We start from the raw sequence: 24,863 nt of genomic DNA, 5'->3' as shown, positions 1-24,863 counted from the left end.
CCTCCGCCTTTGCCCCCTTCTGATCGCTCCAGGCGGGTTTCACGCCTGACAGCTAAGGTCAAGGGGAACAAATGTCCCCCCATGAAGTGGTCCCCTTGCAGACCTGCCTGTGGGTGAGGACTGCTGCTTGTCCATCTGCATCCATTTGGCTGATGCCTTCCATTTCGCAGTGCGTGACCTCTGCCCCACCCTTCTTGAGGACACCTCTGTGAATGGAGAGGAGAGACCAGCCTTCTGCAACAGCAATGACAGAGCCAGTTGCCTTGCATCGTCGCGGTGCAGCCCTCTGTAGTCCTTCCCATCACAGCCCCCTCCCCAGGGACGTACCACTACCCATCGCATTTCACAGACAGGGAAACTGAGGCACAGTGCCAGGTTAGGGATTAAGGAAAGGAAGCTTGCGTCTCTCTCCTGTCCGATCTGTTTTTCTTCCTTTGCCCTTACAGCAATCCCAGGAATCAGGAAATGGCGGGGGAAAGGAAACTGAGGCAGGGAAGACAAAAGACCTGGCTCGCGTGTTCCACAATCCTGCATAATGAAGAGGGAAAGACTGGGGGCTTTGGAGACACCTGGATCCGCCCCCATTCCACCACTTGGAAGCTGGGTGGATTGGGGACCCTGGGGGAGCCTCCCCCAAAGATCAGAGCCTGACAGTTGCCCAGGGGCTGAGCAAGGACAGGTGTCTCGTGAGGGTGGGTGCTGGCTGTATTCCCCATTGTCCTATTTTTTGGACCAGGAGCCTGGGACACAGCAGGTGCTCTGGAAACCCTGTGTATGTGTGTGTGTGTATGTGTGTGTGTGTGACCGGAGGAAAACGTGTGTAGCCTTCTCCCAGGGTGTGGACTTTCTGAATTGTGGGACCATGGCCGCCTCCTGCCTGCAGGTATCCCCAGCTCCGAGCCAGGGCCTGGCATGAAGACGCCAGGGGCAGCCCAGTTGTCTAAGTGCTGGCCGAGGAGCCCCACGCTGGCCTTGCGCCCTCCCAGCTCCTCCCAGCTCCTCCAGCCTCGGACTGGTCCGTCCCGGTAAACCTTCCAGCGAGTTCTGTCTTCCAGGGCTGAAACTTGAGAAGGCCTTGTTTGCAGTCTTTCTTCAGCATTTGAGCCCAATTTCCAAAAAAGTGAAAATTGCCCGTAATTATAATACTTTTCGATCTTAGGGTGGTTTCCCTGTGATGATTATAATTGTATTATTTAGAGCTGTGTGCCAGGGGGTACCCACGGTGGATTGGCTCTCGTCTGCGAATAGGGGAAATGTCGGCCTGTGTGCCGTGGGCCTGGGTTTCCCGCACTGGAATGAATTTCGGGAGAATGGCTTTCGCATCGGGGGCTGTCTGTATAACTTGATCCGGCACGTTAATTCCAAAAGCACTTCATACTTGGACCTCTGCTTGCCTAGAGGAGCCTGTTTTTCCAAATGTATTAACATCTGTGTTTCATATCAGGGCCTGTAATTGCTTTAGCCTTTTTGGCAGGAGACAAAGAGAATTAATATTTTTCAATTTGGTCATGAGCGGTCATCTGTAGCTGGGAAGAAAAGGGCCTGCTCAAATATGAACTCAGTGGGAATGGGGAAGGCAGGCTTACCCAGAAGATGATGTTTTGAAGGAATCAGCCATGCTCAGGGAAGTCCTTGGTTGTTTCAAGTTCATGGTGGAAATAGGCGTCTGGGCAAGTGCCCAAGGTTCTTGCAAACACGGGTTCTTCCTTCCTTTGTCTTCCTGCTAGCCTGTCAGCACCATTTTCTTCTCCCAAACCCCCCAGCCCCTCGCAATGCCCAGGGCATTCCATTTTCCCACTCCTGGAATGGAGGAAGGAAAGCCAACCTGGCCGGCATGCCCCCTCCGGGATCCAAGGCAGGCATTGCTAATGGATCACGGAGCTCCCTCCTGCCTGATCCTCAGCGGGACCCCAGGCAGAGAGGAGAGGCAGCTGCTGCTGGCTGAGCGAGTTGCGGTGGAGCGAAGCCTGCTGACCACTGGTCTCAGGTCAGCTTTCCTGGAAGCTTGCCCAAGACGAGGATTATATGTGCGAGTGAGTAATTAGAAAATGTTTCCAGCAAAGGAAGGAGCACTGGGAAGCAGGTGGGCAAAGGCAGGCAGCCAGGCCACCTAGAGTCTCAGGAGGGTGACTTCGGCTCCCTCCTCCTGCAGGGGCTTTGGGAGTCAGAGTCGCACCCCTTACCCCCCGTCAGGGCTCAAGGGGCTGGCCACCTCTGTCAGTAGGGCTGGAGGCTGGGTCTCTCAGGCTTGGCAGCACTGACATGCCGTGGTGTCCCCGAGGACCCCTGCATGAGCCGGGCCTTCCTGGGCATTGCAGGGTGGTCAGCAGCGTCCCCGGCTTGTACCCGTGAGATGTCACCCCCAAGCGGCAACAACATAAACGATCTCCAGGTGTTGTCACATGTCCCCCGGGAGCAGGACGCCCCCTGATTAAGAAGCACCGGCGTGGAGGAGGGGATGGCAGTCCCCAGGCACTTCCAGTCTGGATGCTGATGGGCGGAGTGGGTGCTGGCATCTGGGAGGGAAGCTCCCTGGGGGCCGCGGAGCCACGTAGGAGGGTCTAAGACGCTGGGGTTCTGGACAGGCCGCGGGGGTGCTGCTGGCTCTGCCGCATGCTCGGCATAGGACGTTCTACCCCATCCCTGTCTTCCTCTGACCTTCCTGTTCACCTTGACCGCTCTCCACTCCCGAAATACTGCTCCGCGCCTGTTACACACCTGCTCACGGGCTTCTACGGGTCCCATGGTCTGGGATTGTAAGGCCCAAACTGAGTTGTCATTGGAACCACATGGGAGCAGGTTTAAAGAGAAACGTAGAGGGGCGCCTGGCAGAGGCTTAGTTGGTCGAGTGTCTGCCTTCGGCTCAGGTCACGATCTCACAGTCCTGGGATCGAGCCCACATCCGGCTCCCTGCTCGGGGAGGAGCCTGCTTCAGGATTCTCTCTCTCTTTCTCTCCCTCTGCCCCTCCGGCCACTCACTCTTGCACTCTCCCTCTCTCGAATAAATAAATAAATCTTTAAAAAACAGAGAGAGAAACCCCCCCCCAGAAATTCTCATTTCTAACCCCAGCAGGACGGGTGTTGAGACTAGAAGTCTTCGTGTGTATTCTTTTTATTTTTTTAATCTTATTTTATTTTTTAAATTTTATTTATTTATTTATTTGACAGAGACAGATCACAAGTAGGCAGAGCAGCGGGCAGAGAGAGGGAGGAGGAAGCAGGCTCCTCGCCGAGCAGAGAGCCTGATGCGGGACTCGATCTCGGGACCCTGGGATCATGACCTGAGCTGAAGGCAGAGGCTTTAACCCACTGAGCCACACAGACGCCCTTTTTAATCTTATTTTAGAGACATTTTAGGTACAGAGGTTTCCTCTTAAACCCCCTCGCCCTACACATGTCAACATCCGCAGCCAGAGTGGACCACTGTTACATGGGGGAACCACATGGACATGTCATCATCTCCCCAAGCCTGTAGTCCACACTAGGGTTCCCTCTTGGTGGTATCCATTCTCTGGGCTTTGATAAATGTATAATGACTTGTGTCCACCATTATGATGTCATCCTGAGTATTTTCATGGCCCCAACAGTCCTCTGAGCTCTGCCTGTTCAACCCTCCCCTCCCCCGAACCCTGACGACTCCTGTTTTTCTTTAATTGTCTTTATAATTTTGCCTTTTCCAGAGTGTCCATAGTTGGAATTGTACTGGAAGCGGCCGTTACGATTTGATGGTTCAAAACAAGCACTAGGACGGGCCGCATCATTTGTGAGACCCAGAACAAAGTGAAAATGTGGGTCTACTTGCTAAGAATGTACCTTGGATTTCAAGCCAGTGGTGGCAGAGCATTAAACCATGGAGAGTCCTTCTGTGGGGGGGCCCCTGAGTGATGGCACAGGTCCCCTCCCGTGGAGCGGGCCCTGCGACTCTCCGGGCGCCGATGTCTGCGGGTAGCGGTATTCACCTGCGTACACCCTGCAGCTCTACCTTGAAGTACTGCGGGGGGGGGGGGGGGGGGGCGTGCCTTCCACAGCCCTGCTCCCGCCTCATTTCCAGGGGGGGGCGTGCCTTCCACAGCCCCGCTCCCGCCTCATTTCCAGCTGCCTCCTGTACACAGACACTTGGACACACACACACAGACACGTGCACACACACGGACACACACAGGCACGCCCATCCACAAAGGCATACACGCATGCACACAGACACACGAAACACACAGACGTACACACTGGTACACACTGATGCCTGCGCACACATACGCGCACACACACGCCCTCTGGTATGACCAGGTTGGCGTTTGCCTACCCCGTTGCTCTGGAAACCTCTTGTTTTCCAGCCCCTGCTTTTCTCATCCCATCTCCCTGTCTGTCCGGTCTACTCTAATTTAGTTCCCACACCTGTACCCCCAAACCAGCTTTTTGAAAAAAATAGAATTTACTTTTTCTTCTTAGACTATTTTTTTTAGAAGTTTTAGACATGGAAAAATTGGGTACAGAGAACTCCAATATGCACTGTAGCTGGATTCCCCCACTAGCCTATGACATTAGTATGGTGCATTTGCTGTAAAAAAATAAACCCACGTTGGAGCACCTGCGGGGCTCAGTCGGTTAAGCGTCTGCCTTCGGCTCAGGTCATGATCCCAGGGTCCTGGGATCGAGCCCCGCATCAGGCTCCCTGCTCAGCAGGAAGCCTGCTTCTCCCTCTCCCACTACCCATCTTGTGTTCCCTCTCTTGCTGTGTTTCTCTCTGTCAAAAAAAAAAAAAAAAAAAAGAACCCATATGCGGATGCATTGTTACCGTTAACTGAGGCCAGTCATTTATCCAGATTCCTTTTGTTTTCATCCTCACGGCCTGTCTTCTCTTGCAGGATCCCCCCCCCCCCCCCCCCCCCCCCGACCTGACATTTCTTCGTCCTCTCTCCTTAGGCACTTCCTCCTATGAGTTTCTTGGACTTTGCCCATTTCCGATGACCAGCTTTTCGAAGAGTGTGTGTGCATAACCCTTTCCCACTACTGCCGGTCTGTCTCAACCCTACCTATAGTCTTTTTAATCTGACCGTTTTTGTCATTTTTCTGTTTTCTTTGTATTTTATTTTTTAAGTGTATTTATTTATTTCAGTCATCGCTACACCTGGAGTGCTGCTCACGCTCATGAACCTGAGATCGAGAGCATCGCGCTCCTCCTGAGTGGGCCAGCCGGCTGTCCCCATGGCACAGCCTGCTTTAAAACGAAGATCAAGGGGCGCCTGGGTGGCTCAGTGGTTTAAGCCACTGCCTTCGGCTCAGGTCATGATCTCAGGGTCCTGGGATCGAGTCCCGCATCGGGCTCTCTGCTCAGCAGGGAGCCTGCTTCCCTCTCACTCTCTCTGCCTGCCTCTTGCCTACTTGTGATCTCTCTCTGTCAAATAAATAAATAAAATCTTTAAAAAATAAAATAAAATAAAACCAAGCTCAACTCCCCCATCACGGTGCGGTCTCGCTGTCTTTTGAAGCCGGGCAGCTGGGAGTCAAGATCACTAGGTCCTCAGCCTGGAGCACCCGTAACCTTTGGGGCTTTCAACCACCGTCCCTCCACTGCCCGGCTCAGAGCAGACGGTTTTGCTTCTTGAGCGAAGACCGGATTGTAAGAGCCTTTTAAGGAATAGGACTTCTTTCGCCACTGACTCTTCTTTAGGACTGTATTAAGGCTCTTTAAAGATGATACCTTGGTCCAAAAGCAGACGTCTTTTTTCCCCTTGGGGATTTGCACTCGACCTTTGGCTCAGGGATTGGGCCCGCAGGTGGGGGCCGTGGAGGAGGGAGGGCAGGTGGTTCGGGAGTCAGGTAGGAGGAAGAGCCAGAACCAAGAGCCTCCACAGAAACCTGTTGTCAAAGGAAAGGAAATGGGGATTCATCTTGGAAAGCTTTTGCTAACAGAGTCCTGCTTCGATCCCTTTCCTGTCAGAGGGCCCGGGGTGCATGTCCGGACCCCAAATTTCCAGGAGAACAGGTGACCCCCGCAGTCTTGCTTCCTGGGCAATCAAGGGTGTTGCCGCCTTCCTCCTCATCACTTTCTCCGCTCGCTGGCACCGTGGTCATGGGTGTATTGGGTGGGTGTCCTGTCCGCTGTCTTCCTCCTCCAGCCCCTACCGGCCACCTCGGGGGGGAGGACTCCTATCACGTTGGCCTTGCCAGCTGGGGCCTTGGACAGAGCCTGCGTCCCTCCTCGGTGAGGTGGCCACAGACCTGGAAGCTTCCACTTGGCGCTGGCCTCTCCTGCCCGAGAGTCTTCTCAGACCCTGGGAACGTCTGCAGCCCACGGAGGGGCCAAGGCCCCCGGGAGCAGCGCTCCGATGCCGGTGGTCAGGGACCGGTAGATCAGTCCCGCACTCTCCTCTCACTTTGAGAAGCACCATGCGGAGTGGTGTTCACCCTCGTCCTGGGGGCCCAGAGGTGTGAGCCCCAGCTGCACACGGCGTCCTGTTGGGGCTTTCTTCCATCCCTTCCTCGCGCTCTCGCTCATGTCCAGGTGGTTCCTGGGGGGGGGGCTCTCGGGCTACTTGCATTTGAGTCCTTGACTCGGGATCTGCCTCTGGGGGAGGGTCCCCGAAATATGACAGAAGATACGATGGGGTGTCCGGCCGGTGGGGCCCTCGGCGAGCTGCCTCCTCAGCCTCCCCCCGGCCACCGATCTTCCGTTTCAGGATCTGTGGTCAGAGTTAAGTCTGAGACACCCCGTCCCACTCTGCACTGAGGCGCTCCCATCTGGCCTTTGTTTCTGGAAGCCTCGAGCCTGGCGATCGTGATCCCTGTTTCTGCCCGCAGACCCTGCTGCCAGGCTCGCTTCCCTTCCCTGTGTCTGCCCGCTTCTCTTGACCTCCCTGCCTCTGGGTTTGGAATCTTAAAACAGCCTGTGGTTCTTTAAAAAAAAAAAAAAGAAAGAAAGGTAGGGAGGACGACCAGCATGAAAGCTGTGTTTGTGTTGGTTTGTTTATTCCCTGAGTGTGCGTGGAACAGGCAGCCTTGACCTCGGTCTATTTTGGTCTGGCGCTGGAGGCTGGAGGAAATGGGGCAACAGGGGAAGGGCTGGGGAGACGAGTCTGCCGGCCGGGGAGTCTCCCCCGCCCGCCTCCACGGTGCCAGGTGGCCGCAGCCGCCCAGCAGCGGGTTTCCAGAGCCGCCTCCGGAGCCCCTCGGCGCTCCCCAGCAGGCCCCGTGTCTCTGCAGGCCACCCCCCGCCCCCAGCCCCGAGGCCTGCCGGTGACCGACGTCACCAGCATGACTCACCTCTTGTCCTTTGCTGTCTGTGTGGCTTGTGCCTCAGTTGGACGGAGTGACAGGGGTCCAGTTTCTGGCAACTGGGGGGCCCAAACCCTGGAATCGGAAGCAAAGGGGAACAAGAGTCGGGGCCAAAAGTCAGTTGGCCACTGGTTTTCTTCCTCGCTGTGGCTTCCTGTCCACCCGGGTCCTCCTGGCTCCCCGGACACATCCCGATGAAGGAGCGGGTGCTGGCGGTGACGGGGGCACAGGCATGGAGGGATGAAACTCACACCCCGGCAGCTTCCCGCCGGGGCTCTGCTTGGGTCATCCGGCAGCCCCCCAAGGGCACAGGCAGGCCCGGGGCTGACCGTTGGCCGGACCGGGGACCCCCCCCATGGGCAGTGGGGTAGGGAGAGCAGTGGCCTGAGGCCCTAGGAACTGGGGGTGAATCCGTTGCTGAAAACACTAGAGTCACTTGAAAAAGAAAAACATTTGCTTTTCCTCTTTTGCTAACACAGACGACAGGACGTGAGCCCAGAAACCGGCCCCTGGGCTGGTAAGCGCGCCGATGGCGCAAGCACGTTCGCTCAACAGAAACTCGAGACCTACTGAGAGCCACGCGGTGTGTTCGGTGCCCGGGCTACGCCGGCGGCCGGCAAAGCAGGCCCGGTTCTTGTGGCCTCGGAGCTCAAAATCCTGGTCGGGAAAGAGGACGCTCCAAAGAACTCTGCAGACAAATTCACACACCAGCCCGAGCGCTGGAAAGGAGAGGCTCGGAGCGTGTCTCATGACAATGCGCCTCTCGGGGTGTCGGTGGAAGCGTCCCCGGGGGGCCGAAGGAGGCGCAGGTGTGACGGAGATCCAAGGGCGGGGGACAGTGTTGCGGGGGCCTGTGTAGGCGGAGGCCCCGCCCAGACGGGCCTGAAGGGAGGCAGGGGAGGCTGGAGCCGTGGGGCCGGGCAGGAGGAGTGTGGGATGACGGGGTGTCGGGGAGGTAGGGGGAACACGTTAGGGACTCTGGGCTTTTTGTTCTAAGAGCTAATAAAGGGTCGAAGGCAGAGCAGTCATCTACTCAGGTAACGAGGCTCTGAAGGCCTCGCGGGTTGCTGGGGACAGGGGAGGTTGGGTCAGGAAGTGGGGAGTGGGGCCCCCCGGGGTTCCTCCTGGTGGCAGCTCTCCCTCCGCCACCAGAACCAGTGCTGGCTGCCCTGAACCATCGCCTCCCACCCGTGGAAACGGCCACAGCCCCTGCCTCGCAGCTGTCGTGGGAATCAGCAGGCCCTCTCAGTATCAGGAGCCAGGCCATTTCCAAGATCGTTGCATCCTGAGTGAGGGTCCCAGTTGTGAGCTCCCTGCTTTGGGGCTGAGGCGGCTCAGATCGGGGGACAGGGGGAGTTTCACACTGCCTTTGAGGTCTGCTCCAGCCCGGAGCCACGGGCCTTGGACACTGGCTGGGCCCTCCTGACCCTGTCACCCCGTTTAATCCATTTGAGAACAGTCCTCAGAGTTTACCCATTTTATAAATAAAAGAAGCTGAGGGACAGAAGTAGGCTTGCCCAGGGTCACTCCCCTGGGATTTTACTTTAACTTTCCTAAGACCCAAAGCTTTGTGTTACAATACCTATGTCCCTGCCCACCCAAAGTGTGACCCAAGGACCAACCAGGGGCTTCTTCACAAAGAGGATTCTGGACTTCACTCAGACCTGTTGATTGTTTTCTCTTGCTGGTTGCTGCATCCCCGATAGGGGGGGACCTTCTATTTTTAGCTCTGCTCCTCCTTGTCCACTTCCTGCCTCCATGATGCATGGACACAACATGTTTGAGAGCCTCTTTATCACATGCCCAAAGCCAGAGTAGACCTCCTTTGCAGCAGGACTTCTCAGAGCCTTTAAAGAGCTAATGCACATTCTGAAATTTCTCAAGGAGGGGTGATGTGGCGCATTCCTTCCTTATTCGAATACAGAGTCTTTTCATGCTTCACCATCTCATTTTCCTCTCTTGGGTATTCGATTAATGGAGGCAGTTTTCGAGACCTTGGTAAATTTCAGACCCTTCCTCTTGCAGATGGGGAAACTGAGGCCCCGGCATTAATGGCTGCTGATCTGCTTCCTGACTTTCAACAACATGGGCCTCCTGGACTGTAGACAGGAGTGTTGTTGACTGTCCCGTGAATGCCCAGACGAGGGGCAGGGGCGGGAAGAGAAGAGGGAGAGAGAGACGGTCAGAAAGACAGACAGATGGTTCTGGGGTGGGGAAACCGTGGGCTGGCGACTCATGCTCCGGCCCTGGGTGGAGGGTACCATGCTTCTTTGTGTATTTTTCCACCTTCCTCCCAAATGACTTAATTTTAGCCTTCCTGGATATGCGTAGTCCTAAAGAAAGCGTGTTTAAAAAAAGCCTCGGACCTCCCCGACTTCGTCTTCCTGTCCCGGGGACGCCAGGGACTGTTTGGGTGACTTGGTAGAAGGGTAGGGCATTCCCTGGAGCCGCAGGTGGGGTGCTGGGGACCTGGGCTGGGTCGGCCCCACCCTGGGGCCCTGGAGGGGCACTCCCTGCGCGCCACGCCCGACTTCCCCCGTGGGCCCTTTGATCTCCTTCCCGGCGCCCCTGCGGGCCTGGTGTCTGCGTGCTGGCCCGACTCCAGGTGCACGGGGGCTGCTGGCTTCCCAGCCTGACTCATCCTGGACCGAGCAGCAGCATGCCCGCTCCCCCTGTGACATCACGTCAGCCCGGGAAAGCTGGGGGTTCCCCACCGCACTCGCTCTTGCTCTGTCTTCTGGGGCATGTTCTCGAGGCCCCGCGGTAGTGCACAGTGTGCGGAGATTTCAAGTGTCCAGCCCTGCAGTGTTCCAGAGAGCCGGGGGTGGGGGTGAGGGTCAGAGCAGGGGTGAGGGAGGGGAGTCTGCTGGTAACCCCTGCTGGAGACTCTTCCCGGCTTCCCCGTTCTCTTGGGACCAGAACCTTCCCTCGGCTGCAGGCTCCCCTCCCCTCTCTCACCCTGCTCTGCACGCTCTGTTCCCTCGGCTAGAATGCTCTTCCTGCCCTCCTGGCTGCATTAGCCTTGCCCATCCCTCTGACCTGCCTCAGGAGACCCTGGGCTGCTTTCCTTCCTCTGCTGCCCTGGGGGACTCCTTCCTCTCCTCCTGCCCCCTGATCGGGGTCTGGCAGCCTTCACTGGGTGATGCGTTCGGCTCATCGGGAGTCCGAGCCCGTGTCTGGCTCCTCACAGAGCACCTGAGACCGGGGGGTTGGTTTCAGGAATGAAACTCCATTCGTTCCTACGGCTGTTGTGATAAATCACAAATGTAGTGGCCTGAGACAGCACCTGTTCGTTGGTCATGTTATGTCTGTGGGGCTTGGAAGTTCTAGACGGATCTCACTGAATTACTCTGAAGGGGTGTTAGGGCTGAGCCCCTTCTGGACGCTCCAGGGGGGACAATCTGTCGCCTTGTCTTTTCCAGCTTCCAGAAGCCACCCTCATTCCTTGGCTCACGGCCTCCGGCTAGCAGTCACGTCCCTGTGATGCTGCTTCTGTCCTCACACCTCTGTCTCTGGTTGGCGCGTCACCCTCTTTGCCTTATAGGGACCCCGGTGACGAAAGGGGGCCCCCTAAATCACATCAGCAGAGCCCCCTTGACTCGACAAGTCACAGGTTCTGGGGGTAGGATGTGGGCTTCCGGGGTGTGTGTGTGTGATTCTGCCCACAGAGTCAGAAATTCATTTCTCTTTCTTGGATGGGGGTCACTTGGCCCGGGGCCAGCCATGTCCTCCTGGATTCTCTCTGTGCCCTCCAGTGGGAAGGAAGGGCGGCTCCATGTTGCTTCCTGTCTGGGGCCTGCCACTCCCTGGCTGAGGACAGTTTCTTAACCTCTCGACCCCTTCACTGTCTCACCTATAAAGTGGGCGTCCCGACCCTGTGTGTCCCGTTGGAGGGAGGAGTATTAGGTGAGAGAATGTCACTCCCTCAAGCGGGGCGGCAGGAGCGCTCCCAGCCCTCAGTGTTGGGTGCTGGGCCCCTAGCGGCCAGCCAGGCCCGCGGAAGTCCTGGGTACCTCTGGGTGTGGCTCTTCCAAGCCCCCGCCATGGGTGCTCCCCAGAGCTGATGGGCTGTGTCTGAGGGACGTGGGGTGGGGGTGCGGGGCGACTGTCAAGCCGCGGCTCAGGCTAGAATGGCGAGACACTGTTTTCCGTCATACCACCTGAGACGGAGGCCCAGAAGTGGCTGTCCACGTGTGGCCACTGGTGGCCCACACACAGGTCTGGCCTCCCCAGCTGAAAATTGAACCAGCGGGAACAGATACCCAGGCTCTGTTCCGCTCTTAAGACCCCAGACCGCTGGGACCCTCTGGCAGGAAGGGGGAGGAGGCTTCATCCCCACGTGGCTCTGGGATGGTGGCTGTCTCCAGTGATGAGGCCATGGGCACAGGGGACGGGGTGGGGGGCCCGGCTGGGTTTTCTGTTCCCTGGGGCTCCTGCTCCTGCCTGGGGTGCACCGGCCCAGAGAAACCCTTAGACTTCCAAGCTGGGGCTGGTTTGAATGGCGCACTGATCTCCCGGGGGCCCTGGTCTGGGAGGGGCTCCCTGCATCTCATGTGGGATCATCCTGTGCTGGGAGTGGGTCATGGTGAAGGCCCTTGAGATCTGTCTCCGAATCATTTGTAAGGAGCCAGACGGAAAAAAAAAAAAAAAAAAAAAAAAGACGACTTTCCACCTTCCCACGCCCGAGACTTAAAAATACCCACTTTTCCAGCGTCGTGGAACTTTCCAGGGGAGGTGGGCTGGGAGGTGCTGGAAACCAGCTCTCGTGGTGGCGGGCCGCCCTCCTGCTTCTCCCTGTGGGTTAGCTTTCAGCTTTCTCAGGGTTGTCCCCGGGAGCGGGAGGCCGCCAGCCCCAGCAACTCCCTGTTCCCAGGCTGGTGGTTAAATATTAACACCCCTCCGTGCCATGACGTTGGGGTCACCGGCGGTTCACGCCTCACAGAGAGCAGGGCTTCGGGGCAAGCTCGGTTTCAGGAGGGAGCCGTTGACCTTCGGGGTCTCGAGGCTGCTGCTTTCATTGGGAGCAGCTGGAGAAGGTGAAGCAAGGCAGGCCGCATTTGCGTCCCAGCTCTGTAGCCCCTCCGCGAGCCTGGAGGAGCAGGCACGTGGTCCGCACCCATGGAAGGGGGCTGAGAGCCGGGCCACCTCCCTCCCCTCGGGGTCATCATGCCGGTCTGGGGGAGCGTGGGAATAGGTTGTCCCGTGTCAATCTTGCTTCTTTCAGAAACAGCAGGTGCCCGCTGAATTAGACGCTATTGAGGAACACGGACAGAGGGGACAACGTGTCATGGCATAATGGCTCTGTGTTCTGTATTTCAGGCTTCAGTTGGCTTTATCCCTTTCAAAAACAAAGCTTTATTGAGATACAATTCACAGATTATACAGTTCACCTTTGTAAAGTGGCTCAGTGGTTTTAGTCTGTTCCAAGCTATGGGACCATCACCCCTATTCCACGTTTTCATTAGCCCAAAAGGAAACTCCATGCCCGTTAGCACTCCCCCGTTCCCCCATGCTTCCCCTCCCAGCCACTGGCAACCACTGAGCTTCCTGTCTCTGTAAATTTGCTTCTCTGGACATTTCATAGAAATGGACTCACACCGGACACGGTCCCGTGTCTGCTTTCTTGTACTTGGCATAATGATTTCCGCGTTTATCCATGTAGTACCAGGTGTCACTTGAAGATTCCTTCTTACTGTCCAAAATTTCCCATTGTGTGGATTTACCATACTTTGTTTATCCATTTATTGGAGCATGGATATTTGAGTTGTTTCTTCTTTTCAGGACTATTATGAATAATGATGCTATGAACATCTGTGTGTCAGATTTTGTGTGGATCTATTTTTTATTTCTGTTGGGTGGTAAAATTACCCCAAATCGTAGCTCTGTGTTTCACCTTTTGGGAAACTGCCAGACCCTTGTCCAAAGCAGCGGCAGCATTTCCCAGTCCCATGAGAAGTGATGAGCGATCCAATTACTGGATATCTCGTCAACACTTGTTACTGTCTGTTTTGGTTTTAGCCATCCGGTGGGAGAAAGTGCTATCTGACTGTGGTTCTGAGTTGCATTTCCCTGGTGACTGACAATGCTGATCTTCCTTTCATGGCCATTCGTGTATCTTTATAGAGACGTCTGTTCCCATCAGCCGTGTCCATTGTTGGAGGCCATGGTGGACTAGATCTCCCCACCTCGTCCTCTCCCATTTTCATGACCGATTTGTACAGGCAGGAATTCTCTGTTGATAATCTGGCGATTTGGGCAAAAACACAGTACAAAACCGTTTGGGGATCGGGAGTGAGAACGACTTTTCATTTCTGTTATGTTGTGCGTCTCCAATTTTCTATTTCTTCTTTTCACCATTTTTTAGCATTTCGTATTTCTCCAGAAACGTACATGCCACACATTCTGTTTCATAACGCCTTTTCGCTCAACACCCGATCTCCCCCTCATCAAGAAGTGTCGATCTGTATGGAAGCTTGTACATACCACCATGTCTTACTAGTGTTTCTTAGTAGATGGTTCTCAGTTTTTCAGTAATAAACGGTGTAACCATGGTTTGGGTTCTGTCTCTGTGAGGGACAGACTACCCACAACACCTTGTAACTCAATAGTTATTTTGTTGTTCAGGAATTTGGGCAAGGCTCAATTAGGACACTGATTGAGGTTCTTGTACTTTCTACAGCATCTGCTGCGGTCAGTGACGAAGCTGGCAGCTCAGCTGGGGGCTGGCTGGGTTTCTTTCTCTCTCTTTTCCAGACCCTCTTCCCCCGTGGTCTGTCCCCTTCCATGCAGTCTCTCTCTCAGCACAGACGTCCGATTTTGGGATCCACGGCTAGCGTCCCAGAGAGCAAACACAGACCTGCTAACCCTCGGACAGAGCAGGGCCTCTCTACATTGGACCCTACTGGTCACAGCAAGTTACAAGGTCAGCCCAGACTTCAGAGGTGGGGAGCAGCCCCCACTGATTTATGGGAGAGCTGCCTGTGGGCACCAAGATGGGAGGAATTGTGGGTGGCCCCATTTGCAGAACGTCTATGACTCTGACCATCCTGTCAGATCAACTTTGGAGACGAAGTGCACATTCTTTGAATGGATATGTAGTCTACCGACTTGTGGATTTGGGGGATCCGTATCTAGCAGGGAACGTGCTCCTGTTCCTTCCTGCGTGCCCCCTGGAACTGCAGGGTACCCCCACAAGCCATCAGAATTTGCTGCCAAGCTGGTCCTCACTTGGGTCTCCCCACTTGCTCAAGAAGGCAGCATTAACCCCACTTTACAGAGGAGGAAACTGAGGCCCAGCAGTCTGCTGGCTCAACCTACTCTCCTCCCTTCACCACCATCCAGATCTCATACTTTCTAGCATTTTCTCTGCTCCACACAATGTTGTGAGAGTAAGAGGCATCACGCAGAAGCCAGCCACCTCCCGTGTCTCTTATCCTTTGGTGAGAGGTGAGTTAAGGAAGGGACGGGGCTCATGTGCTCACGGTCTGGGGTCAGACTTCCAATGCTGCGCCCGGTTCTGTCCCTTTTAAGGTCACTGAGCGTGGGTGGTGCTTTACTTCTCTAGAGCCCACTGTCCTCATCTGTAAAATGAGAGCAACCGTCTTACGGTTGGGGCTCCCAGAGCATTGACATGAAGGAAGCACCTGGATTTCCAGCAGGGTTGAGGGTGGGGGAGTGCCGTCGGGCTCCTTGGGGGACCGTCACCCCGAGCCTTCCCCTCCTCTGCTTGCACCTGGCCTGGGTCAGGGGGGCCAACGTGTTCAAGGTAAATAACACGTCTCAGAGGTCCTCCCCAGTGTGAGAACCACTGTGCTCTCATGAGATGCTTAAGGCGACCGCTAGAAGAGCCCACTCTCCCACCGGTCCCTGCAGACTCGGTCGCAGAGTCATTCCAACATTGTCTCCTCCTGTGGGCCAACCTTGTGCCTGGACCTTGGGTGCAGAAGCACAGCCTCGCCAGGCGTGTCCTGCCTCAGTGCCTTCGAATGCGGCTCTGCGTCTTCCAAGCAGGCCCGGAACAGGCGGCAGGCTGAGGCCCCGGGGAGGGGAGCTGGTGCGTTCCCGCTGATTCATGGGATGAGTCAACGCGGGCCGGTACCATCTGGCGCTCAGTGGCACGGCCTGTAATAAGAAGGTTTAGTATCGTTTGGCAAGGCGTTCGCTGGTCGAGAGCCCCAACGTACTCTTCGTTGCTTTACTGCCCATGAGGGCTTACCCAGATATCTGGTCACATTTTCCGGCAAGTAACATTTTCCGGCAAAGTCACCACCCAGGCTTGCGACTTCTGGGACGTGGCGCGGACGCTTCCTACGGGACCCGGGGAGCCGGTCTGAGCGGGGGAGCTGTTCTGGTTTGGGCTGGAGTTTCTGCTCGCTCCTACGTGTTGAGAACAGCTGATGGTCCGTTGACAGTGCGGGCCGTGCCTGGTGGCCGGAGGGAGTCGTCGAGGCACACCGGAGACGCGGACGGCAGGGAGCTCTTGCTTGCAGGCTGGAAACCCGCACAGGTGTCCCCCGAATCGGTTCTGGAACTGCCCATCCAGGGGCCAGGGAAGAAGTGGAAGTGATGTGGTCGTTCAAGACTGTCTTGTTACTCTTCCACAGGGACGGGACGGGCCAAGTTAGCGTCTCCGGTATCCTCTGTGGCTCCAAAAAGCTGTCGCCCCTTCTAGCATCTTCTAGCCTCTCTGTGTGTCAGAGCAGGGAGTGGGCTCAGAGGGACCGGCGAGGGGACAGTACATGTCCTGTGTTCGCTAGGAGATCCCCAGGCATGGTTCATTCCCACACATTGCATAATATAACTCAGTATTTTCTCAGTCCGGTTCTGGCCATTGTTGAGTATCACCTACAAAGAGATTTTCACTGACACGGATGCCGAAAACCCCTCTTTCTGTCTTGTGGTCCCGGTGAGGCTGTCCCATCTCCGTGGAGTGCCCTGGCTTCCCACGGCCAAGGGCTGGGCACCTCCCTGACTCAGCCAGCTAGGCTCTCTGCTCTCAGACTTTGGGCTGGAGCGATGCCCAGAGAGAAGTCGAGCTCGGGTTCCTGCCGTCCACAGCGGTGCTCCACGAGACAGCCCGACGTCCTCTCACCTGCCTTGGCTCCTTCTCTCGCTGAGGCTGGTTCTCCATCCCTGTGTCCGCCTCTCTGAGCACCTGGGACTCTCCCCGTACATTTCCAGTGGGCTCTGCATTCAGGTAAATTTGAACGCTGGCTCAAAGTACTGCTTTATTTCCTGCGTGCCTTCTCACGACGCCTGCACACACGAAGGTGACTGGTAGACGTCTGTGTGTTACGGCAGGCAGCAGAATTACAGTTCGGCAACCTCACAAATGTGGAGTCTCCAGGCCACGAGGCAGAGATGAAGGCTGGGGTGATGGGTAATAGGAGAATCGGGGACTGGGGCCGATAGGAAACGTGTGCCTCGTCTTGGGGGGCACCTGCTCCTTGGCGTCCAGTCCACGGCTCAGTGCCTTATAGCACAGTGAGTTCGATTTGCTAGAGGCTCTGAAATGGTCACAGCTGAGCAGAGGTAGTGTCCAGAACTGTGTGGCTGGGTGGTGGCAAGCGTGGGCTTGCAGGCTGTCTCCCTGGATGTCAGCCCTGCCTTGGCTCCATCCTAGCCCACAGGGAGCCCTAGTCACCCCAGGCAAACAACTGGGTCTTTTGGAGCCTCCGTTTTGGGGTCTGTACCCTAATATCCTCCTCACAGACTTGTCGTAAGGACGCAATGATGACCCGATGCTGGTCAGGCATGTCAGCCTGGAGCCTGGCGCGTGGTAAGTGCTCAGTAGTCAGAGAAAATTCACCGTAATTCCCCGGAAAATTAGATCACTCCGGGTCTGACGGGGTGGAGATGGTCAATGTCCGGGGGCAGGGGGTTTAGATGTTGGTCACCATTGTACCCCGGTGTCTGGCACGATGGGGGGGGGTGTGCTCAGATATTTTAACTGATTATTGAAGACTCAAAATGCTGAAACTTCGAATGTTTCTAAGTAAAACTTCGCAAGATGTTATGAGACCTTGTATACTGGAATTATACTACCACAAAGGTAAAAATTCACCAACCTATCCACCCAACCACCCATCCACCCACCCACCCATTCACGGACCCAACTATCCACCCCTCCAGCTACCCATGCACCCATCCTTCCCTCCACCCACCCATCGACCTGTCCACCCGCCCACCCAACCGCCCATCCATCCATCCATCTATCCACCAACCATTCACCCATCCATCCATCCACCCACCCATCCTTCCATCCACACACCCATCCATCTTCCATACACTACAATGTCATTTGTAGTTTTTTTGCTACGCAAAATGTGAGAAAAAGAGGATTAAAAGGTTATCTCTATAAATAATGTCAGTCTAGGAGTTCAGCTCCTAATGCTTGGAGGGCTTATGAAGAAATTGCATGACATGGAAATGAAGAGCCTTTTCACTGGTGCAAGTAACCTGAGCTCACACCCTAATGCAGTAGCGTCCTGGCTAAATGAGCTGTGGCAAGTCATGGCCTCCCCGTAGTCCGTGGAGATGATAGTCTCACTACACTGTAGGGTCGTGAGAGTTGAGTGAGATAATGTGTGTAGAATTCTTGGGGCAGTACCTGGCACATGGTGAGTAATCTAACAAGTGTGGGCTTCCTCCCCGAGACTCCCAGCAGCACAGAGGCTATACATTCCTGCCATCCTGTCCCCTGTCCCTTGGTGTGCTGCCTAACATGTGTGAAGGGTGAGTTTGCCTCGGAGCAGCTCCTTGTCCCCTGTGTGTATCTCTTTATGCCTCTTCCACACTCCCTTTCCCCAGCACAGCTACTAGGGGGTCTCTAGGCTTGGATCTTGCTCTGATGCACCCACTTTTGGGAGCCCGGTGGCCCTCCTCCTGCCTCCCGTACTCCACATGGTCCTTCTCTCCAACAGCGGCTGGCCAGTGACGGGGGGACAGAGCCATGGCCTGCTGACCTGGACTGTGGGTCTCTCCTCCTCTCTTGCAGGGAGTCAGACCTGTTCCTGCTGGACAGCCGCACGCTCTGGGCCTCGGAGGAAGGCTGGCTGGTGTTCGACATCACCGCCACCAGCAACCACTGGGTGGTTAACCCACGGCACAATCTGGGCCTGCAGCTCTGCGTGGAGACCTTGGACGGTAGGTGCCCAGCCACCACCTCCCTGCTTCTAACGCAGCCTGTGCTCCTGGAGCCACGCAGGAGCCCGGCAAGCTCATGCCTGCCTCCAACAGAACAGGGTCCCCCAGCCCCGACCGGTCGGTACTCACCGTCCAGCCTTTCGATCCCAGGCAAAAGTAACACCCACCCCCTTTGCAAGAGAAGATTTCACGATTGGCCACAGCTGGGTCGGGTGGGGCCCCGTGCAGAGTGAGGTCCTACACCGGCAGGGTCAGCATCGTCTTGGAAATGCAGACTCTGGTCCGTCCCAAGCCTGCTGGAACCAGCGCTGTGCCTGGGGCCCCAGGTGCTCACCGAACACATTACGCATCTGAGACGTGCTGACCCGGGCACCCCACCCCCGGAGACGGAGGACATCCTGCATGCCCCGTGCATGGCAGATGTCTAACAATACCCCGACCTCTACCCACCAGAGGCCAGGAGCATCTCCCAAAAATGTCTCCAGGTGTTACCAGGTGTTCCCTGCTGAACAAAACTGTCCCAGTTAAGGACCACAGCACTGGTGCAAGGAAGGCATGACGCCCCTTCCAAGAGACCCTGAATGTGGTTCTGAGTCCCAAATGCTTGGAGAATCCACGGTTGGTCTGTGTCGCCCTGCGCCTCACAGTCACTCTCTGTGGGCACCCACCTGCTCGGACAAGGGTGACCAGAAGGCGAGTGGGAACTCAGGTGGGACCGCTCGCGCCCACGTCTTCCCCCAAAGCGTGTTTCTTATTAAGTGTGGGATGGCTTTGGGTGGGTAGCTTCTTCCTTATACCAGCTTTCAGGGCAAAAAAAAAAACCCCAAACTAGAAACACATTTATTTTAGAGTAGGTAGTATTTGCCAGTGGCTCAAAATGTAAGTTACAGATACGCGCAACCGTGCGGCTCCCCTGGGGCCGCCTGAGCGCCTCACTTCCACCCCGGGGGCACCTGCCGTTTCCCTGTTCCTGGCTGTGTTTTCAGAGATGCCCTCCGGGTGTTTAAACAACTACATATAGATTCTGTTTTGCTTTCATTTTTTCCCTTATGCGGTGTTCTCCGTTCACTGACCTTGACGGCTGGCCCTTCGCGGCCCTGGACGAGCTGCCGCATTTGTTCAGGGGCTGTTGTGCCGTCGTGTGCGCATGCAGTGAGTGGAGCTCTGCTGCTCACTCGCCTTGTGACGTGGGACAACTTCCCTCACCTTCCAGAACCTCCTCCTCTCCAACACACAGGGCCACAGGGGGTGTTAATACAGAAAGGTTTTAAGATAGTGCCCCGGTGCGCATAAGAATCTCCCCCCGGGCATCCTGGTAAAATGCAGTTTCGGATCGAGGGCGCCTGGAGTGGAGGAGAGGCTGCCGCAGAGGCTGCTGGTTCCGGGCCACGCGTTGGGAGGCAGAGCTGAGTCTAGACCTGATGCCTCGGACACACGCCCCACTCCAGGGCTGTTTCTCTTGTTATTCACAGTGTTGGTGTCATTACACTGCTCCTACGACCCACACTGACTTATCCGGGGCCCCCCTGGGAAGAACGTGTAGGCGTTTTATGGTCCTTTGCTCTTACGAACAGGGCTGCAGTGGAAAACCTCAGTGGACATGTCGTTTTCCACTGAGTGTAGCCCTGGGATAAATTCCCAAAAGGGACGATATCTGTGCGTAGTTCGGACGGGTGTGGTCAGTCTGCCCTCCTTGAGGCTCCACCTATTCACACCCCCGTCTGTAGCACATGAGGGCACCTACTTCCCCTTCTTTAACACTGCACATTCCCAAACTGGTCCATCTTGGCTAATCAGGGAGATGACAAATGGGCTCTTGTAGCTTTGCTTTGTTTTCCTCTCTGCTATGTGAGGCTGATCCCCTTCTATGGTGCAACTGCTTGTAGTCAACTCCCTGTGTGCCATGCGTTCATCCCCTCTGTCCATTGCTCTGACAGAGCGTTGGTCTTTTTCTTCTTTATATTCTAAGGACACCTGGCTGTTTGTGATTGAGCTGCAAATAATTGCCAGTTTTTCATTTTTCTTTTTTACTGTGGTTAATGCCAGGTGCCAAATGGATTGGGATGATGTAGCCAAATTGTCTCACCTTTTGTTTTATTGCTGCTGGGCTTTGCCTCTCTTCTTTCCTATCGGAGGCCACTGCTTTGGTCTGGAGCTGCCCCCTCAGTCTGAGACTGGCCTGAGGCCATGCACCATGTGGGAGGTGCAGCAGAGTTTAGGACCGTGCTTGTCTTGTTTCCAGGTTGGTCTCTCTACTGGTGGAGCCTTCAGCCTCTGTCTCCTCTTTCCCCTCTCCATGACACATAAAGAGGGGAGGTCCTGGAACTGCTAGAGTTTTCCATGGCTCTATATGGGATTGGCAAACTATATGCCCGGTGGCCCCGATTGAGCCTGCACCCTGTCTTTCTGTGGCTTGTGAGCTGAAACTAGTTTTCACATTTTTAAATGGAGGAGGAATATCAAAAGAAGAAGACTATCTCATGATATGTAAAATTATATGAAATTCACATTTTGGTGTCCATAAAGTTTTATTAGTACACAGCCACACTCACTCATTTACATATTATCTAGGCCTGCTTTTATGCTATCACAACAGAGTTCAGTAGTCGTGACAGACTGTAGTCCACAAAGCTGAAAAGATTTATTATTTTCAGATGATTATTTATAGATAAAGAATGCAATCCCTGTTGTATGCCAGAACTTCTCAAACTGTGTCCCATGAAGTGTCAGTGGGCATCCCAGGGTAAAGGGAAGCATTCATGATCAGTTAAGTGTGAGAAAGGCGAGGTTGGATAAACTAAGCAGATTTCTCTGCAGGACTTATCAGAATCTTTACTTTGCAAATATCCGTTGTGAATTTCCTGATGGGGCACAGAGCATAGAGGAATTCTAAACTTATTTGACAGTAGAGTCATTCAACTCTTCTTTTTACTTAAACGCTCCTGAAGACAAATTGGAGATGAAGTAAAAATGGGGCTAAATTAGACTTGACTCCTCTCTTCGGAGTGGCCATTTCCCTGGACTCGTGGGTATTGTCTGGATCTTCCAACTTGACTTTGGTGGGTCCTGTGCTTCTCTGCCCTATCTGCCCTGCTGGCTTGGGGTGGCCCAAGTTTGTTTTTTCTCTTAACTGACACCCAACCCAGTTTCCCTAGTGTCAGGCTTGCCATTATCTTTCTCTCCCCAAAATCTGGGGCTTTGTGCCCTTATTTCCTCCAGCTTCTGCTTCCCCCCAGAATGCAGGTGAAGCTTAGCACTCTGTGAGATGGCACAGCCTGATGGTTAAAGCCTGGACTCAGAAGGCCAGACTCACCAGGTTCAAACCCCACCTCTACTGTTTCTACCCACATGATCCAGGGTGAGTCACTTAATGTCCCTCATCTGGAAAGTGGGGTTAATAATAGTTTCCACCTTCCAGGGTGGGTGGTGAAGGATCAGATGAGCTCATGCAAGTGAAGAGCTTAATTGTTCAACTTGGGACAGCAGCTGAGCCCAGAGTCAGTGCGTAATGCCGTAGCCTCTTGTCATTCCCACTGTGGAGCCACAGGGCAGGTGCTGCCAGTAAGATCCTCATGGGACAGGAGGCCCCTGGCAGGTGCGCGGCTCCATATTCTGCCAGATCCCTGGGGATCCATCTTCATCTAAGGGGAGGATAGTCTAGTGCTTGTAAGATGCTACCCAGGGTCTGAGCAAGGATCGGAAACTGTACTCATGACTCAGGGCCTTTCTCTTCCCCTCCTGCCCCCTCCTAGATGGGGCGCCCGGAGCTGGGCATGGATGCTGCCGCTCAGGAACTGGGCTGCTCTGTCCAGGCATTGTGTACACCCAGGAGACAGGTTTGGCCTGGCGGCCTCAGTCAGAAAAGGACCACCCAGGCAGACCATCAGAGAGGGATAAAGTGAATGATGGCTAACTGGGGGTGTGAATTTGGGGATCTTCATGGGGATGAGATCTAGCAAGTGAGCCCAGTGTTTCTGAAACCACAGGATCCTGGCTACGCAGCTGCTTTCCTTCTGACCACGGTGTCCCTCAGAATCCCCTGGGGGGCACGTTGAGACTAGTGATTCCCGCCCCCACCCCAGACCCACGGATGCTGAGTCCCTGAGGGCTGGGCCCAGGAAGCTGCCTTTTCTCACGAGCTCCCTGAGTCACTTGGGGCCTGGCCCAGTGCTGACCTGCTGACAAAGTCATGCCCCGTGTTTTGGGGTACCTGCTAATAAGACCATGCTCGGGCTGAGCACCCCGTCAGGTTAAATCCCTACCCCCGTGAAAGACCAGCAGAGCCTGCTGGGTAGTCCATGGATTCGGGGTTCTGTTTGCCTGTGCACCACGGCTGTGCCGCCTGTGGGAGCCACGGGTCCCCGCCTCGGGGGCAACTGCTGGCATTAACCTAAACTCAGTGAGCATGGCAGCCTCCTACGGTACCTGGGCAAGCCGAGTTCCAGGGCGGTGGCACCCGGTCCCAACCCCCAGTACCCCCTTTGGGAGGAAAGGAGAAGGGACACCGAGTCAGGGACAGTGTCTAATCCTGGTCCAGACCCTAGCAGCACCTTGTAGCCGCGAGGTGGCTGCCGGAATACGGAGCCTGTCCCATCTCGGAGGCCTCAGTTTCCCCACCCATACAATGGGCATGTTGATGACAGTTATACTGGTGAGCTTGCTTCCAGCCTAGTGAGGCACAGACGTCACAGATCTTCTCTGAGAAGCTTTATGTTTGGTGTGATGTGAGCCTCCTGCCCACCGGGTCTCCAAGTCCCTCCTGAGACCACCCAGGATGTGTGCGTCTGTTCCCTCTCCCTACAGCTTTGCCTTCCTGTTAGTGCCCCTGGGGAGCAGTGAAGAGCGTGCCTGTGCAGGGGAGAAGCCCGTAAACGCTCCGGGCACCTGTGGCTCATTGGGAGCCAATGGGGGAGCGGTGTCTCATCCAGGGACAGGACTCTGTGGGAGGGAGGGCTGGCATCTACTTGTCTTTCCCTTTGTACAGAAGACAGGAGGAAAGGCAGCCACCCCCAGCCACCCAGGGGGTGCCCCCTGCTCGAGGGGCGAGTGAGTGGGAGAGGAGAGGAGACATGGATGGAGGGGTACTGATGCCTTCTGGCTCCCCCAGAGCTAGAGAGAGCTAGCCAACTGACAAGGGGGCTGTCCCCATGGTGCCGGTGAGGGCTGACCCCTCGCTGTGGGCCAGGCCGCCGGCTCGGGGCTCCTGTGCAGACCAGGGAATGGCCAGCAGCTCCCACACGGACCCCGGAGCTGGCGGCCCAGCCCTGCTCCTCGGACAGCCTCGTGTCATGTTGGGCAGCTGGTGTAGCCTCTCCATGCCTCGTCCCTTCTTCTGTTCCACGGGCGCAATAATGATCGGGCAAAAGAGTGAATTCCTGTGAAATGCTGAGCCCTGGGCCTGGCACCCTGACCATGCTCCTGTCATCGTCATGGTTGCCGTCGACAAGCTTCGTGATCACGGTGACCCACCCAGGGAGTGTGGCTCTGATCATTGACACATTAGCAGACGAGGAAACCGAGGCCGAGAAGGGCGATCCACTTGCCTGAAGTTGCCCAGTTCCTCGGGCAGACCTGGGCTTCGCCGCCAGGTCTGACTCCAGCCCCCAGCCTCGCTCTTTGCTGGGACGCCTCCCAGGAAACGTGGTCCGCGGGAACCAGGCTTGGGGAGAGCGTACCCCATGAGCGCCTGCCGGGTACGTGGCTGAACCGTGGGGACAGACAGCCTGGGACCCTGCAGTGTCCTGCTTCCTGCTGGGGAAGGAAAGGGCTCGAGAAAGAACCCAGAGGACAGTGGGCTTCCCGCTCCTGGGACCAGCAGAAGTGGCCAGCGCTACATGTAACTTTTGTGGCCTCCTCCCTCTGTTAAAAAGAAAAATAGTAAAAATGTTTCATGACCACGACAATATAAAGATGAATATAATCCTGGTTGGATTAAAAATGAAAACAATTTCTGTAACCCTCAAAAGGTTATGTGTCTTCTGACTTTAAGAGACATTAAAACATTTTCGCGGGCTCCTAAAAGTACCCAGGCCTGGGACAGGACAGCCCTGGGTCCGGCGTCCCAGGCTGGGGAGCGATGCCGGCCTCTCCCTGCCCCAGCACCTGGGTGTTAGAACCTGCTTCCTACAGTCGAGAGCCTCTCCGCCCGCACTGGAAACACATGTCTTCACTCAGCAAACATCTGATGAGTCTGGGATTGTTGTAGGCCCTGGGCTACGGCCTGAGGGATTTTGCCATCACGTCACCCACGATCTCATTGGAAGGTGGAGAGTGACGAGACCGTACGCTAAAGGTCAGGGAGGAGGCGTGAAGACAAGTTCTGGGATCCTCGGGAGGGTTTATCCACGGTTTTTCCACTGCCGCCTTCTGTCCCAAAGCCACAGGGAGAGGAAGACACTGCCTTGAACTGGAGGCACGTCTGTCCTTGCAGACGTGGAAACACC

General features: G+C 55.6%; 1 protein-coding gene across 2 annotated transcripts in view; it reads left to right on the top strand.

Annotated features, from left to right (window-relative positions):
* BMP7 (bone morphogenetic protein 7) overlaps positions 1-24,863 on the top strand; it is an 89,094-nt gene that overhangs the window by 40,797 nt on the left and 23,434 nt on the right. For both annotated transcript variants that reach the window (XM_045981850.1, XM_045981849.1), the window contains one exon: positions 18,272-18,420. In XM_045981850.1, coding sequence (XP_045837806.1) covers positions 18,272-18,420 — 149 coding nt within the window. The remainder of the gene's footprint in view (positions 1-18,271; positions 18,421-24,863) is intronic.

Source organism: Meles meles, chromosome 16 (genome assembly GCF_922984935.1).
Source record: "Meles meles chromosome 16, mMelMel3.1 paternal haplotype, whole genome shotgun sequence".
Classification (NCBI taxonomy): Eukaryota; Metazoa; Chordata; class Mammalia; order Carnivora; family Mustelidae; genus Meles; species Meles meles.
Note: the sequence above shows the minus strand (reverse complement) of the source record. Positions and strands in the feature narration are given on the sequence as shown.